At 43.7% G+C, this 15,918-nt stretch overlaps 1 protein-coding gene across 7 annotated transcripts in view; it reads right to left on the bottom strand.

The window, feature by feature from the left end:
* Positions 1–15,918, bottom strand: part of LRRC69 (leucine rich repeat containing 69) — a 58,380-nt gene that overhangs the window by 11,932 nt on the left and 30,530 nt on the right. For 2 of the 7 annotated variants that reach the window (XM_048841186.2, XM_048841190.2), the window contains one exon: positions 11,803–11,982. The exons of 2 other annotated variants lie outside the window; for them this stretch is intronic. In XM_048841186.2, the coding sequence (XP_048697143.2) occupies positions 11,803–11,982 (180 nt within the window). Of the gene's footprint in view, positions 1–3,518; positions 3,711–4,279; positions 10,425–11,036; positions 11,765–11,802; positions 11,983–15,918 lie in introns of those variants that run through there. 3 more of the 7 variants (XM_048841185.2, XM_048841187.2, XM_048841189.2) reach the window with 3 other exon arrangements.

Genomic DNA, 15,918 nt, shown 5'->3' on the forward strand with positions numbered 1-15,918 from the left:
GGGGCTGTCTGTAAGCAAGGACTGGCCTGTCTCCCAAGATTTGTGAGAGTGTTGGGTCATCCTTTAGTCCATGCTTTCAGGAACACCTGTGTCCATGTCCTCATCACAATCTTCCTCGTGCTGGTGTCTCTTAGTCTGGTTCTGCACATACTCCACGATAATGTGCGAGGTGTTTACAATGCTCACAACAGCAGCGGTGAGCTGAGCAGGCTCCATTCTTGCTGTGGTATGGCGTCCGCACGGATAACCCAGGAAAAAAGGAGCAAAACGATTGTCTACTGTTGCTTTCATGGAGGGAGGGTCGACTCACGACAGGTACCCAAAACCACCCTCAACAATGTTTTTGCCTCATCAGGCATTGGGAGCTTAACCCAAAATTCCAATGGGCAGCGGAGACTGCGTGAACTGTGGGACAGCTACCCACAGTGCACTGCTCCGTATGTCAATGCTAGCCATGGTATTGAGGACATACTCCGCCGACTTAATGCGCTTCGTGGGGACATACACAATCGACTGTATAAAATCGATTTCTAAAGATCGACTTCTATAAAATCGACCTAATTTTGTAATGTAGACATACCCTTAGGTGCTTAGCATTCAGGAAAAACAAGAGCCATAACCCATCCCCTCCTCACTGCTCAACAGAGCTGGCCCACACAAACAGAGTCCGCACTGAACCCTGGAAATGCTATAGCGGGGGCCACTTTGACCCACACATCCCCAGCATCCCTGGGGGAATTCCACCTGTCTAAGGGAGCTGCTGCTGCTGAACAGTGCTTTTCACACCCCTATATTTCAGGGGCACAATGTAGGTATAACTCAGCCCTTTGTGTTTTGTTTTTAAAGTCTGTCCTGTTATGTCCATTTAGTTTCCAAAAGTAGTTTCTCATTCCTTCTATGTTACCTAGAAAACAATGAGACAGTGCTGTCTAGTCGTTAGGACAGGTCACAAGGACTCAGAAATCCTAGATTCTATTCCTGGCTCTGCCACTGATTTTTATGGTTTCAGACAAACTGCACGTTTCAGTTTACCAATCTGTGCAATGGGTATCATCAGAAGGGTGTCATAAAGCTTAATAAGACCCTCTTAAGCATGAAATCCTCAGATGTAAGGTATTATAAAAGTTCCAACCATTTTATTAACAAACAGAGTAGAGGGTGGTTTGATTTTGCTCACTGATTTTAGTTTTTCAGGCTCAACTTTGTTACAGTACATTCGTTGGGTTCAAAAAGTAGTCAAAGGGCAGGAAACAGATGGTAATAGTACTACTGTATTGCACTTCTTCACACTGAAAAGTAATTAAGAATGGAGACTCCAGCTCCTCCTTATTTTTAAGGAAGAAGAACCCCACGGCGGTGAAAGTAAGGCTTTCAAGAAAGAATGGCTATTCCAATGTAAAGAACTGCAAACAAGGAATGAACAATAGGTTCAGATACAATATATAAATACTGTGGTGGCATGCTTTAGTTAACTCATTATCAGAAGATAACATTATGTGCCAGGGTTTCTTTTAAAATGGAGCTCTCTGGCTATCACTGGGCTTCGTGACACATCACATGGTATGCTACACTGGCCAAGCTGGCGGACGTGTGGCACCACTGCAGGGAGATCACAAACGCAGATAGCTATAGAATAATTAACTTGGGTGCAAACAAGAAAAGCTGCTAAGTCCTGTATCTTAACCTGGCTTGAGAATTACTATTGAATGTGCCAGTTCCAAACTACAAGTATGACAGTAATGCAGGGTCACCAAAGATGCAAATTAGGGTCAGATTAGTCAGAATTACAGTTAATTTCCCAGATCTGGATATATGCATCTGAAAACATGGCTAGCCAGACGGAAAGGCTGCACCATATCTTTTTGGCATCATGGTACAGAAGATAAAAATATTATACCAGAACAAGGAAAACAAGAAGACAGTATCTCAGGTCTACTATTAATCTTGTGACTTTTGCAAATATCTCACAATCCACTATTCTCAATGCAAAATTAAATAAATCTTGCCTGAAGTCCTATACACTCAAAAGAACTTCCTTGGTGAGAACTTGATGAGCATGAAGATTGTGCTTGTTGATTTCAAACATCTTTCCATTGTTCAAATCTGGATGCTCCAATGAGATGTCCAAATCCCATATCTGGGACACTCAAAAAAGCACTAATAAATTTGCCCTTCAATATGGCGGGGGGGGGGGGGAGAAGCTCCGGGCACCGAGCCACTTCAGCGGATGGCCCAAGCAACAGAAGGCTTTCGTTCGAACAGTTTTGATTTTTAGCGTGGCTGCAAATCAAAAATGTGGCCTTGTCCTTCCCTCCTCCCCCACCCGACTGGACTACCTTGTCAGTTATCTCACTTTTTTTTTAATTAATAAAGAAAGAATGCATGGTTTCAAAACGATAGTTACTTTATTTCCTTTGCCAGCTGTGATTGAAGGGGGGAGAGTGGTCGGCTTACAGGGAATTAAAATCAACAAAGGGGGTGGGTTTGCAACAAGGAGAAACACATACAACTGTCACACCGAAGCCTGGCCAGTCATGAAACTGGTTTTCAAAGCCTTTCTGATGCACAGCGCGCCTAGCTGTGCTCTTCTAATCGCCCTGGTGTCTGTCTGCTCAAAATCGGCCACCAAGCGATTTGCCTCAACCTGCCACCCCACCATAAACTTCTCCTCCTTACTCTAACAGATATTATGGACCACACAGCAAGCAGCAATAACAATGAGAATGTTGGTTGCACTGAGGTTTAACCTAGTCAGTAAACAGCATCAGCTAACTTTTAAACATCCAAAGGCACATTCTACCACCATTCTGCGCTTCCTCAGCCTATAGTTAAACTGCTCCTTACTACTGTCCAGGCTGCCTGTGTACGGCTTCATGAGCCATGGGAGCATGGGGTAGGCCGGGTCCCCAAGGATAACTACGGGCATTTCTTCATCCTAAGGGTAATTTTCTGGACTGGGAAGTATGTCCCTTCTTGCAGCTGCTCAAACAGCACTGAGTTCCTAAAGATGCGAGCGTCATGCACCTTTCCCAGCCATCCCATAGTGATGTCGGTGAAACGTCCCTTGTGATCCACCAGTGCTTGAAGCACCATTGAGAAGTACCCCTTGAGGTTTCTGTACTGTTGGCAAGATGGTCCGGTGCCAAGATAGGGATATGCGTTCCAACTATCGCCCCACCACAATTAGGGAAACCCATTGCAGCAAAGCCATCCACTATAAGCTGCACATTTCCCGGAGTCACTATCCTTGCTAGTAGAAGGTCAGTGATTGCATTGGCTACTGGGATCACAGCAGCCCCCACAGTACATTTGACCACTCCAAATTGATTCCTGACTGACCTGTAGCAGTCCAGCGTTGCAAGCTTTCACTGGGCTATCGCCACTCACTTCTCAACTGTCAGGGCAGCTCTCATCTTGGTATTCCTGTGTTTTAAGGCAGGGGAAAGCAACTCACAAAGTTCAAGGAAAGTAGCCTTACGTATGCGAAAGTTTTGCAGCCACTGTGAATCATTCCATACCTGCAACACTATGCGGTCCCACCAGTCTGTGCTTGTTTTCCGGGGCTAGAATCGGCTTTCCACTGTATCAACCTGCCCCACTGCCGCCATGATGTGCCAATTGCCACATCCCATGCTTTCAGGAACATCTGTGTCCATGTCCTCCTCACAATCGTCCTCATGCTGGCAGCTCCTAGCCAGGTTCTGCACATACTGCAGGATAATGCGCAAGGTGTTTACAATGTTCACAACAGCAGCAGTGAGCTGAGTGGCTCCATGCTTGCTGTGCTATGGCATCTGCACGTGTAACCCAAGAGGCGCAAGACGATTGTCTGCCATCGCTTTCACGAAGGGTGGGAGGGAGGGAGGGGAGACTGACGACATGTACCCAAAACCACCCGTGACAATGTTTTTGCCCCATCAGGCATTGGGAGCTTAACCCAGAATTCCAATGCGCAGAGGAGACTGCGGGATAGCTACCCACAGTGCACTGCTCCATGAGTCGATGCTCACCACGGTATTGAGGACGCACTCCGCCGACTTAATGTGCTTAGTGGGGACATACACAATTGACTGTATAAAATCTCTTTCTAAAAATCAACTTCTATAAAATCAACCAAATTTCGTAGTGTAAACATACCCTTAGTTGTCAATGTTTTTGAACGAAAGAGAGCAAGTCGTAATGCAGCTATGCAGATGAAATAAAATACTGTATATTTACTATTAGTGAACTTTAGTCATACTTCTCAGTATGCACATGTTCATGACTAGAACAATCATGGTTAATTAGGAATTCTGTATAATTTGTCCTCCTTTTGTGCTTAATTATATATAGCAATAAACAAATACAAAGCTGTAACATATACAAATACATTACAACAGTTTTGTGACTTGGTCTATTTAGTTGTCAACTTCAACTGCTGACTGTATTATGTATAACTCAAACAGGTAATTTTAGCTCTTAAGCAAGTCTTTTATGATGTAAATCATTAGTAGAATTAACAATATAAATTAAGGTGATGTATGCTTTCCTACTGCTCAGTTGTGTTACTGAATTACATTTACAAAATGTTACAAAGTGTTACAAAATTTCATTTATTTTTCCATAATACTGATCATCCAAGTCACACTCATTTGGAGGAAGGCATATTTATTCTGATAGGTTTTGAGAGCCGTTTTTAATTATATTACATCATTTAATGCAGGGTTGAAAGTTCATTATCCAACACGAAAGTAGTTTATTCTCTAAACTCCATGACTTTAAGAGGATATAGGGAAAAGTTAAGATAAACAACAAAAAGAAATGAAATGTTCATATATATATATGAACACATACATATCCTGAGGGCTAGCTGGCTCAGGGAATTGCTAATGGAATTCAGAGCTTTTTACTTCTCAGTCACTGGGGCTTCATGACAGCCAAAGTCAGTAATAACTGAAAGCTGTTACTACAACCAAAGGTGTTGGCCTATGTGAAATCTGTTTGTTGGTCCAAGTCCTGTTCCTCGTGGAAAAGGTCTATTTTTTTAAAAGAAATCATACTGTTGGAACTCTTGCAGGCAGTTTAAGCAGAGGCTGAGGACTGAATGGGCAGAGAATGCATTTCAGAGTTCTTTTCAGAGAAGGTTTGAGGCACACTACCACAGGGATTTATGTGTAATAGAGATGGTGGCTGTAGTTTAGCTACAAGTGGGTGGTAAAGCATTTCAGTGAAGTATTTGATACTGTATTAAAAAATGTGTCATGAGAACATAATCCGAATTTGTTGGGATGGTAGTTCTGTCATGAAGATTGAAAACTGGTTGAAATAAAGAGTTAAAAAAAGACAGTGTATTGGCTAAGTGAGGTGCCTAGCAGTATGTGGCAAAGGTCAGTGTTACAAGGTCCAGTCTTATTTAATCTCCTCCCCACTAGTCTAGAAGAGGAAGAAAATAACATGTTAATGAAATTTGCAATTGCTACTAGAGGTGCAATGCTGCTGAAGAGAGAGAAATAATACAGAGAGACAAAATAAAAACAAAAATAAAATGAAATTCAAGTGAAAAAGCCAGAAGGGATGGGGGGGGGAAGAAGAGCTTGCCATTTGCCCGGTTGTGGTAAAAATTAGCTCCTTAGGAAGGAAGTGATTACTACTGCTATGTAATATTGCTGTCAAAGGAGACCATCTGGGCAGCTATGACACAAGAAAGGGTTGGGGCCAACCAGATGCGTTCTTATGCAACAACTTCAGCAGGCCCTGGGTCCAGTGCAGACACGAGACAACCAACTGCTGTAGACTAGTGGAGATATTTTGCAGTAGAATGATTTATGTGCAAAGATTCAAAGAGCTAAACATTATATCTTGGCTAAGAAATGAATTAGAGAGGTTAAGCATAGAACACATAAGCCTTTTCAAACATTCAAAGTGAATCAACACAGAGTTGATTAAGTATTACTGAACATAGTACAAAAGGGAATATCCCTGGGGCTGCTCTAATATATGCTGGGTCACTGTGGAACTCAAAGGCCATCCAGCAGCCAGGGACTGAAGGATAAGAGAACAACCCTGAACATACTCCTGCACTTCACCAGGACTTGCAATAGAAGGGGGGATGGCAGCCAGCTACAGCAATTCTACTTCAGTTGGGGGAATCCTCCAACAGATTTGGTGGCTTCGTGGTCACTTTGAACTGCCAGATCAGAACAAATGAGAGAATCTGGAATTCTGGATTATCTTTAATTAAAATGAAGACATTACCTCAAATCCCTTAGAATACTATCGTTGTGTCCTAAAACAGCTACAGGTTTTTTCATTTAACCACAGTCTTCCCTTAAGTGTGTCTCCTCCTGGTATCTATTTTCTATTCTATACAGGTTCTTATACCATGCTCATACTGTAGGATCCAAGTGCCTTCCAATAGCGCATGACACATCTGTCACAAGTTGTTTGTTCTGTCGTCCTCTCCCCAGAGGGAGATATATATGCAGTGGACTCTCTTAGTTTGGTAGGTCGGGTTTTATTTTTTAGTTTGGGTTTTTGGTTCTTTGTTTTTTTTTTAAATATAAATATACCAGTTGTTCTGTGTTTATATTAGAGAAGACGCATGGTCAAAGAAATGCTGCTTGCATTTGGAGTGGAAAATAGCAAGGTTTGTGATGGTCTGTAGTTGTTGGGGGAGTTCATTACCGCATTGGGAAATGCAGAAAAGTTTACAGTGAAAGAGATTTCACAGAGGGCCGACACTGCAAGGTTCTGAGCCCCTTCTTCTTCCGGCAGCGCTTAGCACACTGAAGAATGATACTCATAATGTACAAGTTGAAATGGTATCTGTCATAGCTCATCTGTGCATGGCATTGGATAGTTGTCTGGGCGAGTTACAGCATTTAGCTTACGATAGTCCACATAAAAGTGTATCTTCCCATCTGGTTTGGGAACTAGAACCACTGGAGATACCCATGCACTTTCAGAGGGGTGGATTACACCTATCTGTAGCATGTTCTGGATCTCCCATTCTATAGCAGTTTTGGCTTGAGGAGCCACCCGGTAAGGTTAGACTCTAATTGTGCGAGCATTACCTGTGTCAATGGACTGGTATGCCCGTTCAGTCCGTCCTGGGGTGGCTGAGAACATCAGTGTTAAGCTAGTGCACAGCTCCTTGATCTGCTGTCGCTGCATACGTTCGAGGGTCATGGAGAGATTCACCTCTTCCACGTCACCATCACTTTTTCCTTCATAGTAGACACCTTCAGGCCACTCAGCGTCATCTCCCCCCTGGGCTGCAAACTGAAGAACCTTTAACTTTCTGGAATAGAAGGGCTTTAGAGAATTAACATTTACACTTTAGGCTTTAGGTGGAAGATGCTATGAGATAGTTAACAGCTCCCAGGCACTCTTGGACCGTGAATGGCCTTTCCCATGAAGCTTCCATCTTATGGGCCTGGAGCGCCTTCAAGACCATGACCTGGTCCCCTACTTTGAAGGAATGCCCTTTGGCATGTTTAACATACCAGGCCTTTTGCTCTTCCTGAGCATCTTTTAGGTTTTCTCTAGCAAGGGCTAAAGAGTCTTGCAGGGTGTTTTGCAGGTTGTTTACAAAGTCCAGAATGTTAGTTCCTGGAGAAGGCATAAACCCCTCCTATTGCTGCTTCACCAACTGTAATGGCCCCTTAACCTTGCGGCCATACACAAGTTCAAATGGTGGTACAGCCCTGTAGGCAAAGAGCAACTGCTGAAACACTAGGTTCCAATCGTTGGAGTCCTCATTTATGAATTTACGTAACATGGCTCCCAAAGTTCCATTAAACTTTTCCACCTGGCCATTTGTTTGATGGTAGTAAGGGGTGGCAACCAAGTGATTCACCGCATGAGCTTCCCAAACGCTTTTCATGATCCCTGCCATGAAATTAGTTCCCGAATCCATAATGATGTCGGAGGGCCAAACTACCCAAGCAAAAATGTCTGTTAATGCCTCGCACACACTTTTAGCCCTGTGTTGCTTAGCGCTACTGCTTCGGCCATCGCATGGCAAAATCTATGAAAGTCAGTAAGTACTGCTTTCCTCTGGGTGTCTTTTTCAGGAAAGGATCCAGAATATCCACAGCTACTTGCTGAAATGGAACCTCCATTATGGGGAGTGGCTGGAGAGGGGCTATGACCTTTCCCACTCTTTGGTACACCTCACAAGAGTGGACATAGGAAGAAACGTCCTTGCCCATTCCCTCCCAGTAGAATGACCTCCCCAAACAGTCTTTGGTCCTGTTCACCCTAGTATGGCCACTAGGATGATCATGGGCTAAGCTCAAGAGCTTTACCCGGTACTTAGTTGGAACTAACAACTGTCTTCGAGGATGCCCGTCGTCCTGGTGCCCACCAGAAAGAGTTTCCTTGTATAAAAGTCCTCTTTCTACAACAACCGGGATTGATTAGAAGAGCTGAGAGGAGGTGGGTTGCTCCGGCCCGCCGTCCAAGCTCTCTGGAGGCTTTCATCTGCTTCCTGCTCTGCCTGGAACTGTTCCCTTGATGCTGGAGACATCAGTTCCTCACTGGATTGTGGACCTGGGCTTGGCTCCTCTGGAAGCGATGCAGGGGATGGGGCTGTTTCCGTTCTCTGTGAACCGCTTTCCGCTGGTGCACTAGGTTGTAATTTAGGCTCCAGCGGAGCCTCTTGCACAGGTTTAGCTGCTGCTGCCAGTGCAGTCTCGGTGGTGTCCTCTGGTGTTGGGGTTGCAAGTGCTGGATTCAGTGCTGGCAATGGTTCTGGTGCTCTGTCAGTTCCGGTTTTGGGACAGGCTCTGGGTGAGTCTCTGCGACTGGATCCACTACATCTGTCACAGACATTGGCATGGGGTCCAGTTCCTCCACCTCAGTCTGGGTCTCTGGTAACACAGACGGGGCCCTTGTAGAAGGCTCAGGAACAGAGCTAGGTGTGAAGGCTTGCTTAGCCTGGTGTGGGTGACCATTCCCACCTTCTTGGCTAGCTTCACATGGCTGGCCAAGTCTTCCCCCAGCATAGGAATGGGATAATCATCATAGACTGCAAAAGTCCACATTCCTGACCAGCCCTTGTACTGGACAGGCAATTTGGCTGTAGGCAAGTCAAAAGAGTTTGACTTGAAGGATTGAATCATCACTTGGGCCTCTGGGTTGATGAATTTGGGGTCCACTAAGGATTGGTGGATAGCTGACACCTGTGCTCCAGTGTCCCTTCATGCGATAACCTTCTTTCCGCCCACACTCATAGTTTCCCTTCGCTCTGAGGGTACCTGGGAGGCTTCTGAGCCTGAGGACCTTTGGTGTGACCCCGGTGCAATGAACTGCAATTTGCCGGGGTTCATGGGGCAGTTGGCCTTTACATGCCCCAGCTCGTTACATCTAAAACATCACCCAGCTGACTGGTCACTGGGGTGAGGTGGGTTGCTGAAGAATGGTGTGGTGGGACGATAAGATGTCTGGGATTTTCTTTGGGGTGTAGGTGGGGCCTTGGGCTGCCCCTGGTGGTATGGTATGGTCTCGGGGTGTCCTTTCTGGTATCCGCCCAAACTGCGACCAGGGTTGTTCCTCTCTGCTACCTCCACCCGTTTTGTTCCAATTTGCCCGCCTCTCTGGTGGTCTGGGACTGCTTGTATTGATCAGCATAAGACGCAAGACTTTCTGCTGAGTCCATTTTCTTATCTCATAAACACTGTTTTACATCATCATTGGTCATAGTCAGGAACTGCTCCTGTACAACCAAATCACATATTCCTTCAAAGCTAGTTACGCCCCTTCCTTTGACCCATTTATCTAACAGATCTTTCATCTGGTTTACATAAGCCACATTACTAAGTCCCTCTCTTAAGGGCTCTAAATTTTACTCTGTAAGTTTCAGGTGTAATTTGAAATTGTTTTAAAACCAAATCCTTAAATTTACCATAGTCAGAAGCATCCTCAATAGACATCTTGTTGAATATGTCCAGAGCTCTTCCAGTCAATTTTGCTGTACCCAGTCAATTAGGTCATTTTTGGATCTTCAGGAATTCCATGGAGCATGCACAGTCTCTCAAAGGTGAGGAAATATTCAGCAATATCACTGGATTCTTTATACTGTGGACATAGTTGCTCCCATTTGTGGATTTTTGGGGAAATGGAGCCAGCTGCTGAAGGGTTCCGTCGTTTCCACTCCACCACCTTCAGTTCATGCTTCCTCTCTCTTTCCCTCTTCTTCTGAGCATGCTGCCTCTCTCTTTCCTTCTCCTCCAGTTCATGCTGCCTCTCTTTTTCCCTCTCTTCCTTAGCAGCTTTCTCTCTGGCCACTTGTGCAACAATTTCCATCTGTTTGAATTCCAGTTGTCTTTCATGTTCCTTCTTTCTTTCCTCAGCTTCCAATCTGGCTAATTCCAGTTTTTCTGGACCTCGCTTTCTGTCATGTTTGCTAACCTTCCTGACCTTACCGCAGCCTAGCCCGAGAGCTAGAAAAGAAAAAAAAAACAGCCTGTGAATTCTCTTGCTATAGCTTAACTCCTCTGCCATTAGGCAAAGAAAAAAAAAACCTCCAGCTGTTCTCAGCTTTAAAAAAAAGTGTCCTTTAAAAAAAAACCTCCCTGGTTTTCAAGTAGCTAAAAGGAAAAAAATGTGTCCTTTTTAAAATCCTGAGGTCTGTGCTTCTGGTTCAAAATGATCCCACCGCGCTGCCACCACATCAGGGTTCCCTCCCCAGTCTGAACTCTGGGGTACAGATGTGGGGACCCACATGAAAGACCCCCTAAACTTATAAGTACCACCTTAGGTTAAAAGCTTCCCCAAGGAGCTAATCCCTTCATTGTCCTTCGACTGCAGCCGCCACCAAGTGATTTAGACAAAGATTCAGGAAAAAGACCACTTGGAGTCCCTATTTCCCCAAAATACGCCCCCCCAACCCCTTCACCCCCTTTCCTGGGGAGGCTTGAGAATAATATACCAACCAATTGCCTTTAATAAAAGTACAGACCAGACCCTTTATCTTTAGGACACTAAAACCAATCAGATTCTTAAAAGAAGAACTTTATTATAATGAAAAAAGTAAAAGAATCACACCTGCAAAATCAGGATGGAAGGTAACTTTACAGGGTAATAAAAGATTTAAAACACAGAGGACTGCCCTCTGGACACAACTTCACAGTTCCAAAAAATAGGAATAAAGCTACCTCTTAGCATAGGGAAAATTTACAAGCTAAAACAAAAGATACTCTAATGCATTTCCTTGCCTTTACTTACAATTTCTGTAATTTTAGATGTAACATTTCAGGTATCTTTTTAGGAGCTGGTTTACCTGCTTGGTCTCTCTCTTTGTCCCGAGAGGGAACAAAACAAAGAGAGCACAAACAAAACCTCTCCCCACCCCCAGATTTGAAAGTATCTTCTTTCCTTATTGGTCCTTTTGGTCAGGTGCCAACAGGTTATTTGATTTTCTTAATTCCTTACAGGTAAAATAAAGTCTGTACCTCTGGCCAGAAGGGATTTTATGTTACTGCATACATAAAGGTTGTTACCCTTCCCTTTTATATTTATGACAGTATCCACAAAGATTCTTATCTTCAAATGACCAAATCACTTGGGAGCAATGTATTCCTGCAACCATGTGTTAGACAGACTATGGATTCAGTGCTGCCTAGAAATATGCAGCTCTACACCAACTTTGTAAAGAAATCATTCCTGTGCTTGTGAACCCATTCTTACATGATTTTTCAGCTCAGAGATCTTCAAGTGAAGAGGAAACAACTGCACGTGAGTTTATTTTATGCTACTACGTATCTTCAGGCAGGACCAAGACCTATAATTTAAGGAGAAATTCATAAAAGGGTGATTTACCTGTCCGACATTCACAAAACGTACACATTCCAGCCACGTATTCAGGAATCCTTGCCCACACTGAGCACACTCTTGTTTTTTGGAAAGTATATTGCATGCTTCCAAGTTCTTCTTTACTGCAGTATGTAGAATGGAGTCCTCTTTGGTTAACTGACTGAAAATAAATCTTGCCACTATCTCCTGGATAATTTAACAGATACAGAATACAACTCTTGAAATATTTTCACAATATGTGGTATTAGGTCAAAATAAATACTATTTTGCCACCTAAAACTGAATGATGACTAATCCCAACACTGGAAATCATGTTATGCACCTAAATACCAATTAGCAGTTAGAACAATGGTGAACTACGTGTACTGCTGCTGCAATTAATTGCACTGTCCATAATGTCATTGCCACTGCAGCTTTGCCATTGCTATTCAGTTCATTTACTCTGTGCTGCTCAGTCAATTTGCTGCCACCTGAACTTGTCTTCACATTTCTCACTTTCTCCCTCTCCCCTTTTCATCTTTTTCTTCTTTCCCACACCACAAATCCCTCCTACATCCTGCTGTGTTCTCACATGCATGACCCTTGCACCTCCATTAGCACAGTCAGTCACTTTTGCACAAAAAGGAATTAAGGAATTTTTTTAAAAAATTACTATGATTATTTTAAAAAAATTGTTTATAAACAGCAAAGAAAATCTATAAAAAACACCCCCACTAGAGCCATCAAGCAATTGCTTCATCGTATTTACATTGCTCTTGTCCTCTGTTTTCCTAGCTTCCTCCCTTCCCCCAAATCCCTTTGTCATCATGATTATTTTAAAATTTAGATTGCACATTTTTCTGGGCAAGGACTGTCTTATTGTTCCACACATGGTCATGCACATCTATGGCACTGTATAAGTCACCACTTAACTTACTATATTTTTTATTGTCTACATTCATCACCTAATATTCAACTTAAATGTAATGGATATGTTATATGCTTAAAATACTTCCTAAATTTTGTTCAAGTATTGCATTCTTAGACTAATGCAGCAATCCGGACATAGGCAGAACTCTCACTGAATTTCAGTGGGGATTCTGGTGGAGCAAAGTGTACTAGAGCAAGCTTTAAATCATTACTTTGTTCATATACTGCTCAGCCTAAAAGGACTTTCCAGATACTCATATACAAGTGTATCAAAGAAGAAATCTGACCAAAACTACAGCATATTTGTCCTGTGCAGATATTAATGTGGACTTGAAAGTCTAACTGGCCAGTCCTCATAAGATCATTCTCTTTATAGCTGTGCCTTTAAGACAAAGTACACTTGTTTCTTTTCCAAGAAATAGACTTCTATAAAATTCTTATACAACTTGATTTTAATGTAACTTGTAATTTCCCAACTATTCATGCATCATTAATATTCTTAGTGTCAGTGAATGGACGGCATATATGACTTTTCAGCACCATCTCATAAAATCATGAGTTTTAGGGACACAAGAGCATTTCAATCCATCATTATGAAGAGGAAGTACAATTCAATGTATTAGAATCCTGATAATCGACAAGCAAAATGAGCATTATCAAGAGATAATGTATTCTGAGAATACATGGCCTCCCTCCCTCTGTTTCAGATTTAGTATTTGAGAAAGCTGGATTTTGGAAAATTATGGTTATTTTATGAATGGACTAAAACTATCTTAAGACTTCCTTAGACCACAGGTCCCCTAGTGGGCACAGAGGAACCTTCGGGGGTACGCAGCGGGGCCTGGGCTAGCCTCCACGGGTGGTGGAAGGAAGTGCCACCCAACCCCTCTCCGCCCCCAGCTCTGCTCCGGTTTTGCTCTCAGCCACGTCCCCGGCTCCTGGCCCGCCCCAGTCTCGGCGTCGGTCCGCTCCCATCCCCACCCTTGGATCTGTCCCCAACCCCACTCCCAGCCCCAGTTGTGGCCCCAGCCTCAGCTTCTTTGCCCCCTGAGCTGCAGCCCTGCTCCCAGCCCTGGCTGGCACTAACAGGAGTAAGGAGAGGCACAACCCTCAAAAGTTTGGGGACAACTGCAGTATAACGAAGGCTGGTGAGAGCCAGAGAATAATTTAAATGTGGCTGGCAAGCTGCAGTTACTCGCAAACACTTAGAGTGTGGCTTGCATGCTGGAAGGCTGTTTGCGAGCAGCCCACGTGGGAATTCCCTCACCAAAGCATCATAAGGCAGCCAAGGTTGCAGGGTAAGGGTGGCACAGCTACTCAATAGTCTAGATTGTTCAAGTCCTTGAAACTTTTACTGAAGTTAATCATCGCAGCTTAATTACTTTGATTTATAGGCCTTTGTTAATGTTCTGTTAGTCTTTGAAATCCTTGACGATGAAGATTATTTTGCTACTAAACTGAAAGGGTAAGCTAATATATTTGTAGTGTAACTCTTCTGCCAGGTGGAGTTGGCAGTCCCAAGGTCTGGGTTCAATATCTAGCAGTTCCTCTTAACAATACAAAACAGAACTGGCTCCAGAACCCACCCTGTAATCTGGGAAAATTTACCACCACCCTGGATGCCTCTAAGAGGCAATACTTCCCCTCTCGCAAACACTGAGTCTGGGTATAACAAAAGAAAACTTTTAATAAAAAGGGAAAAGGAACCTGGCATTAATTTGGGAAAACACCACAACCACAATTCAAAGGCACGTGACCATGAACAAACACCAACCCCAAAGTATATTGGACTGTGTCCTTTGCCTCAGTTTCTCATCTTGTGGTGTAAAAGTCCAACAAATGTTCCTTTAATCTGCCATTGCGCTCTCCCTCCACGGCACCCCGCTCACAGTTGCTGTCCTTGGTCAGCAAAGGCCCAGAGTTCAGAGGGTGAGTTCACCTCCCTCCCGGGGGGCCAGTGTCAAGCAATGACTGAGCTGCTTCTGCCGCCTCTGCAACTGACTCACAGTTGCCGCCATTCACTCTGTCACTGCTGCTGCCACTCTTTACTGGCTCCACCAGTTAACCCAGCTGTCAGTGATTTCAGCAGGCAGTGGTGAACCTCACTGCAGGATGGGTTGTCTCTTTCACCGCAACACTGTCCCTCACCAGCTCTAAGGTTCAGCAGCTAGACCTGACTATCAGTGATTTCAGGTCTACTAATCACTTAACAAAACAAAAACTCTCAATTGAGTCTAATCCATTCTACCTTTTGTTGGGATTCCCTCCAAGACCTTTTCCACTTGGTTTAGCCAGAACACATTGTCCAGTTCTGGGAGAACACTTTATCCAGTTCTCTGGGATCCAAAATTCTCAGTTCAACTCAAGATTTCATTACTCAGGTTCCTTTATTTGGCATACAGCAAGGCTACACTGAGTTGATCAGACTCAAGCATAAGGGGGTGGGTATAGGCCATACCACACATCCAAAATTAAACAGAAAACCTCTTCCTTTATATACATTTACACACGATATTGCATTTGCTATACATTACATCACATCATTTTGGATTGGATTGGTTACTTTGCAGGAACCAATCCCTGTATAGCATGTTTTGTCCATATGCTGTTCATGTGGAACCTGCTCTTTATATTCCACGTTTATCTTGTCCATTATGCCTATCAGGTTGCTACTGCTTATCTTAGCTAGAACAGACATTTTGACTCCAGCATACTGCTTGTCTAGCCCCTATTTACAACTTAACCTTCCATTCACCTTCACTATCAAGCCTACTAAGAAATGAGGCAAGTTACTTATGACAAGACAGGCCTACACCTTTAAAAGTGAAGAGGGGGGGACAGTCAAATGATGCCTACAACTCTTTAGGCAGAGCCCACACCACCAGATACAAACACCTGTCCTCACTTCCCTGCCTTTCACTGGGATTTGGCATTCCTATCCCCTTCTTAGCTAGTGAGGTTTAGTTGAGAGTGACCCCCTCAATCAGAGCAGGCTAAGTACAGTTCTGCTGCCCTTTACTCAAACAATCAGGATAACAACATTCCATTACCCCTACACTCAGTACTAAAAGTGATTTGTAACCCACCACCAGCCACAACTGATCATTTTGGCAGAGCAGTTCCCTCTGTTGCACACCTAGGCAGAGTAGTTGTGTTTATGCAAATACAGTCTGTTCTTGAAGTCTTTTCCCCAAGCTCATCACTAGGTGTCAC

Source organism: Caretta caretta, chromosome 2 (genome assembly GCF_965140235.1).
Source record: "Caretta caretta isolate rCarCar2 chromosome 2, rCarCar1.hap1, whole genome shotgun sequence".
NCBI lineage: Eukaryota > Metazoa > Chordata > Testudines > Cheloniidae > Caretta > Caretta caretta.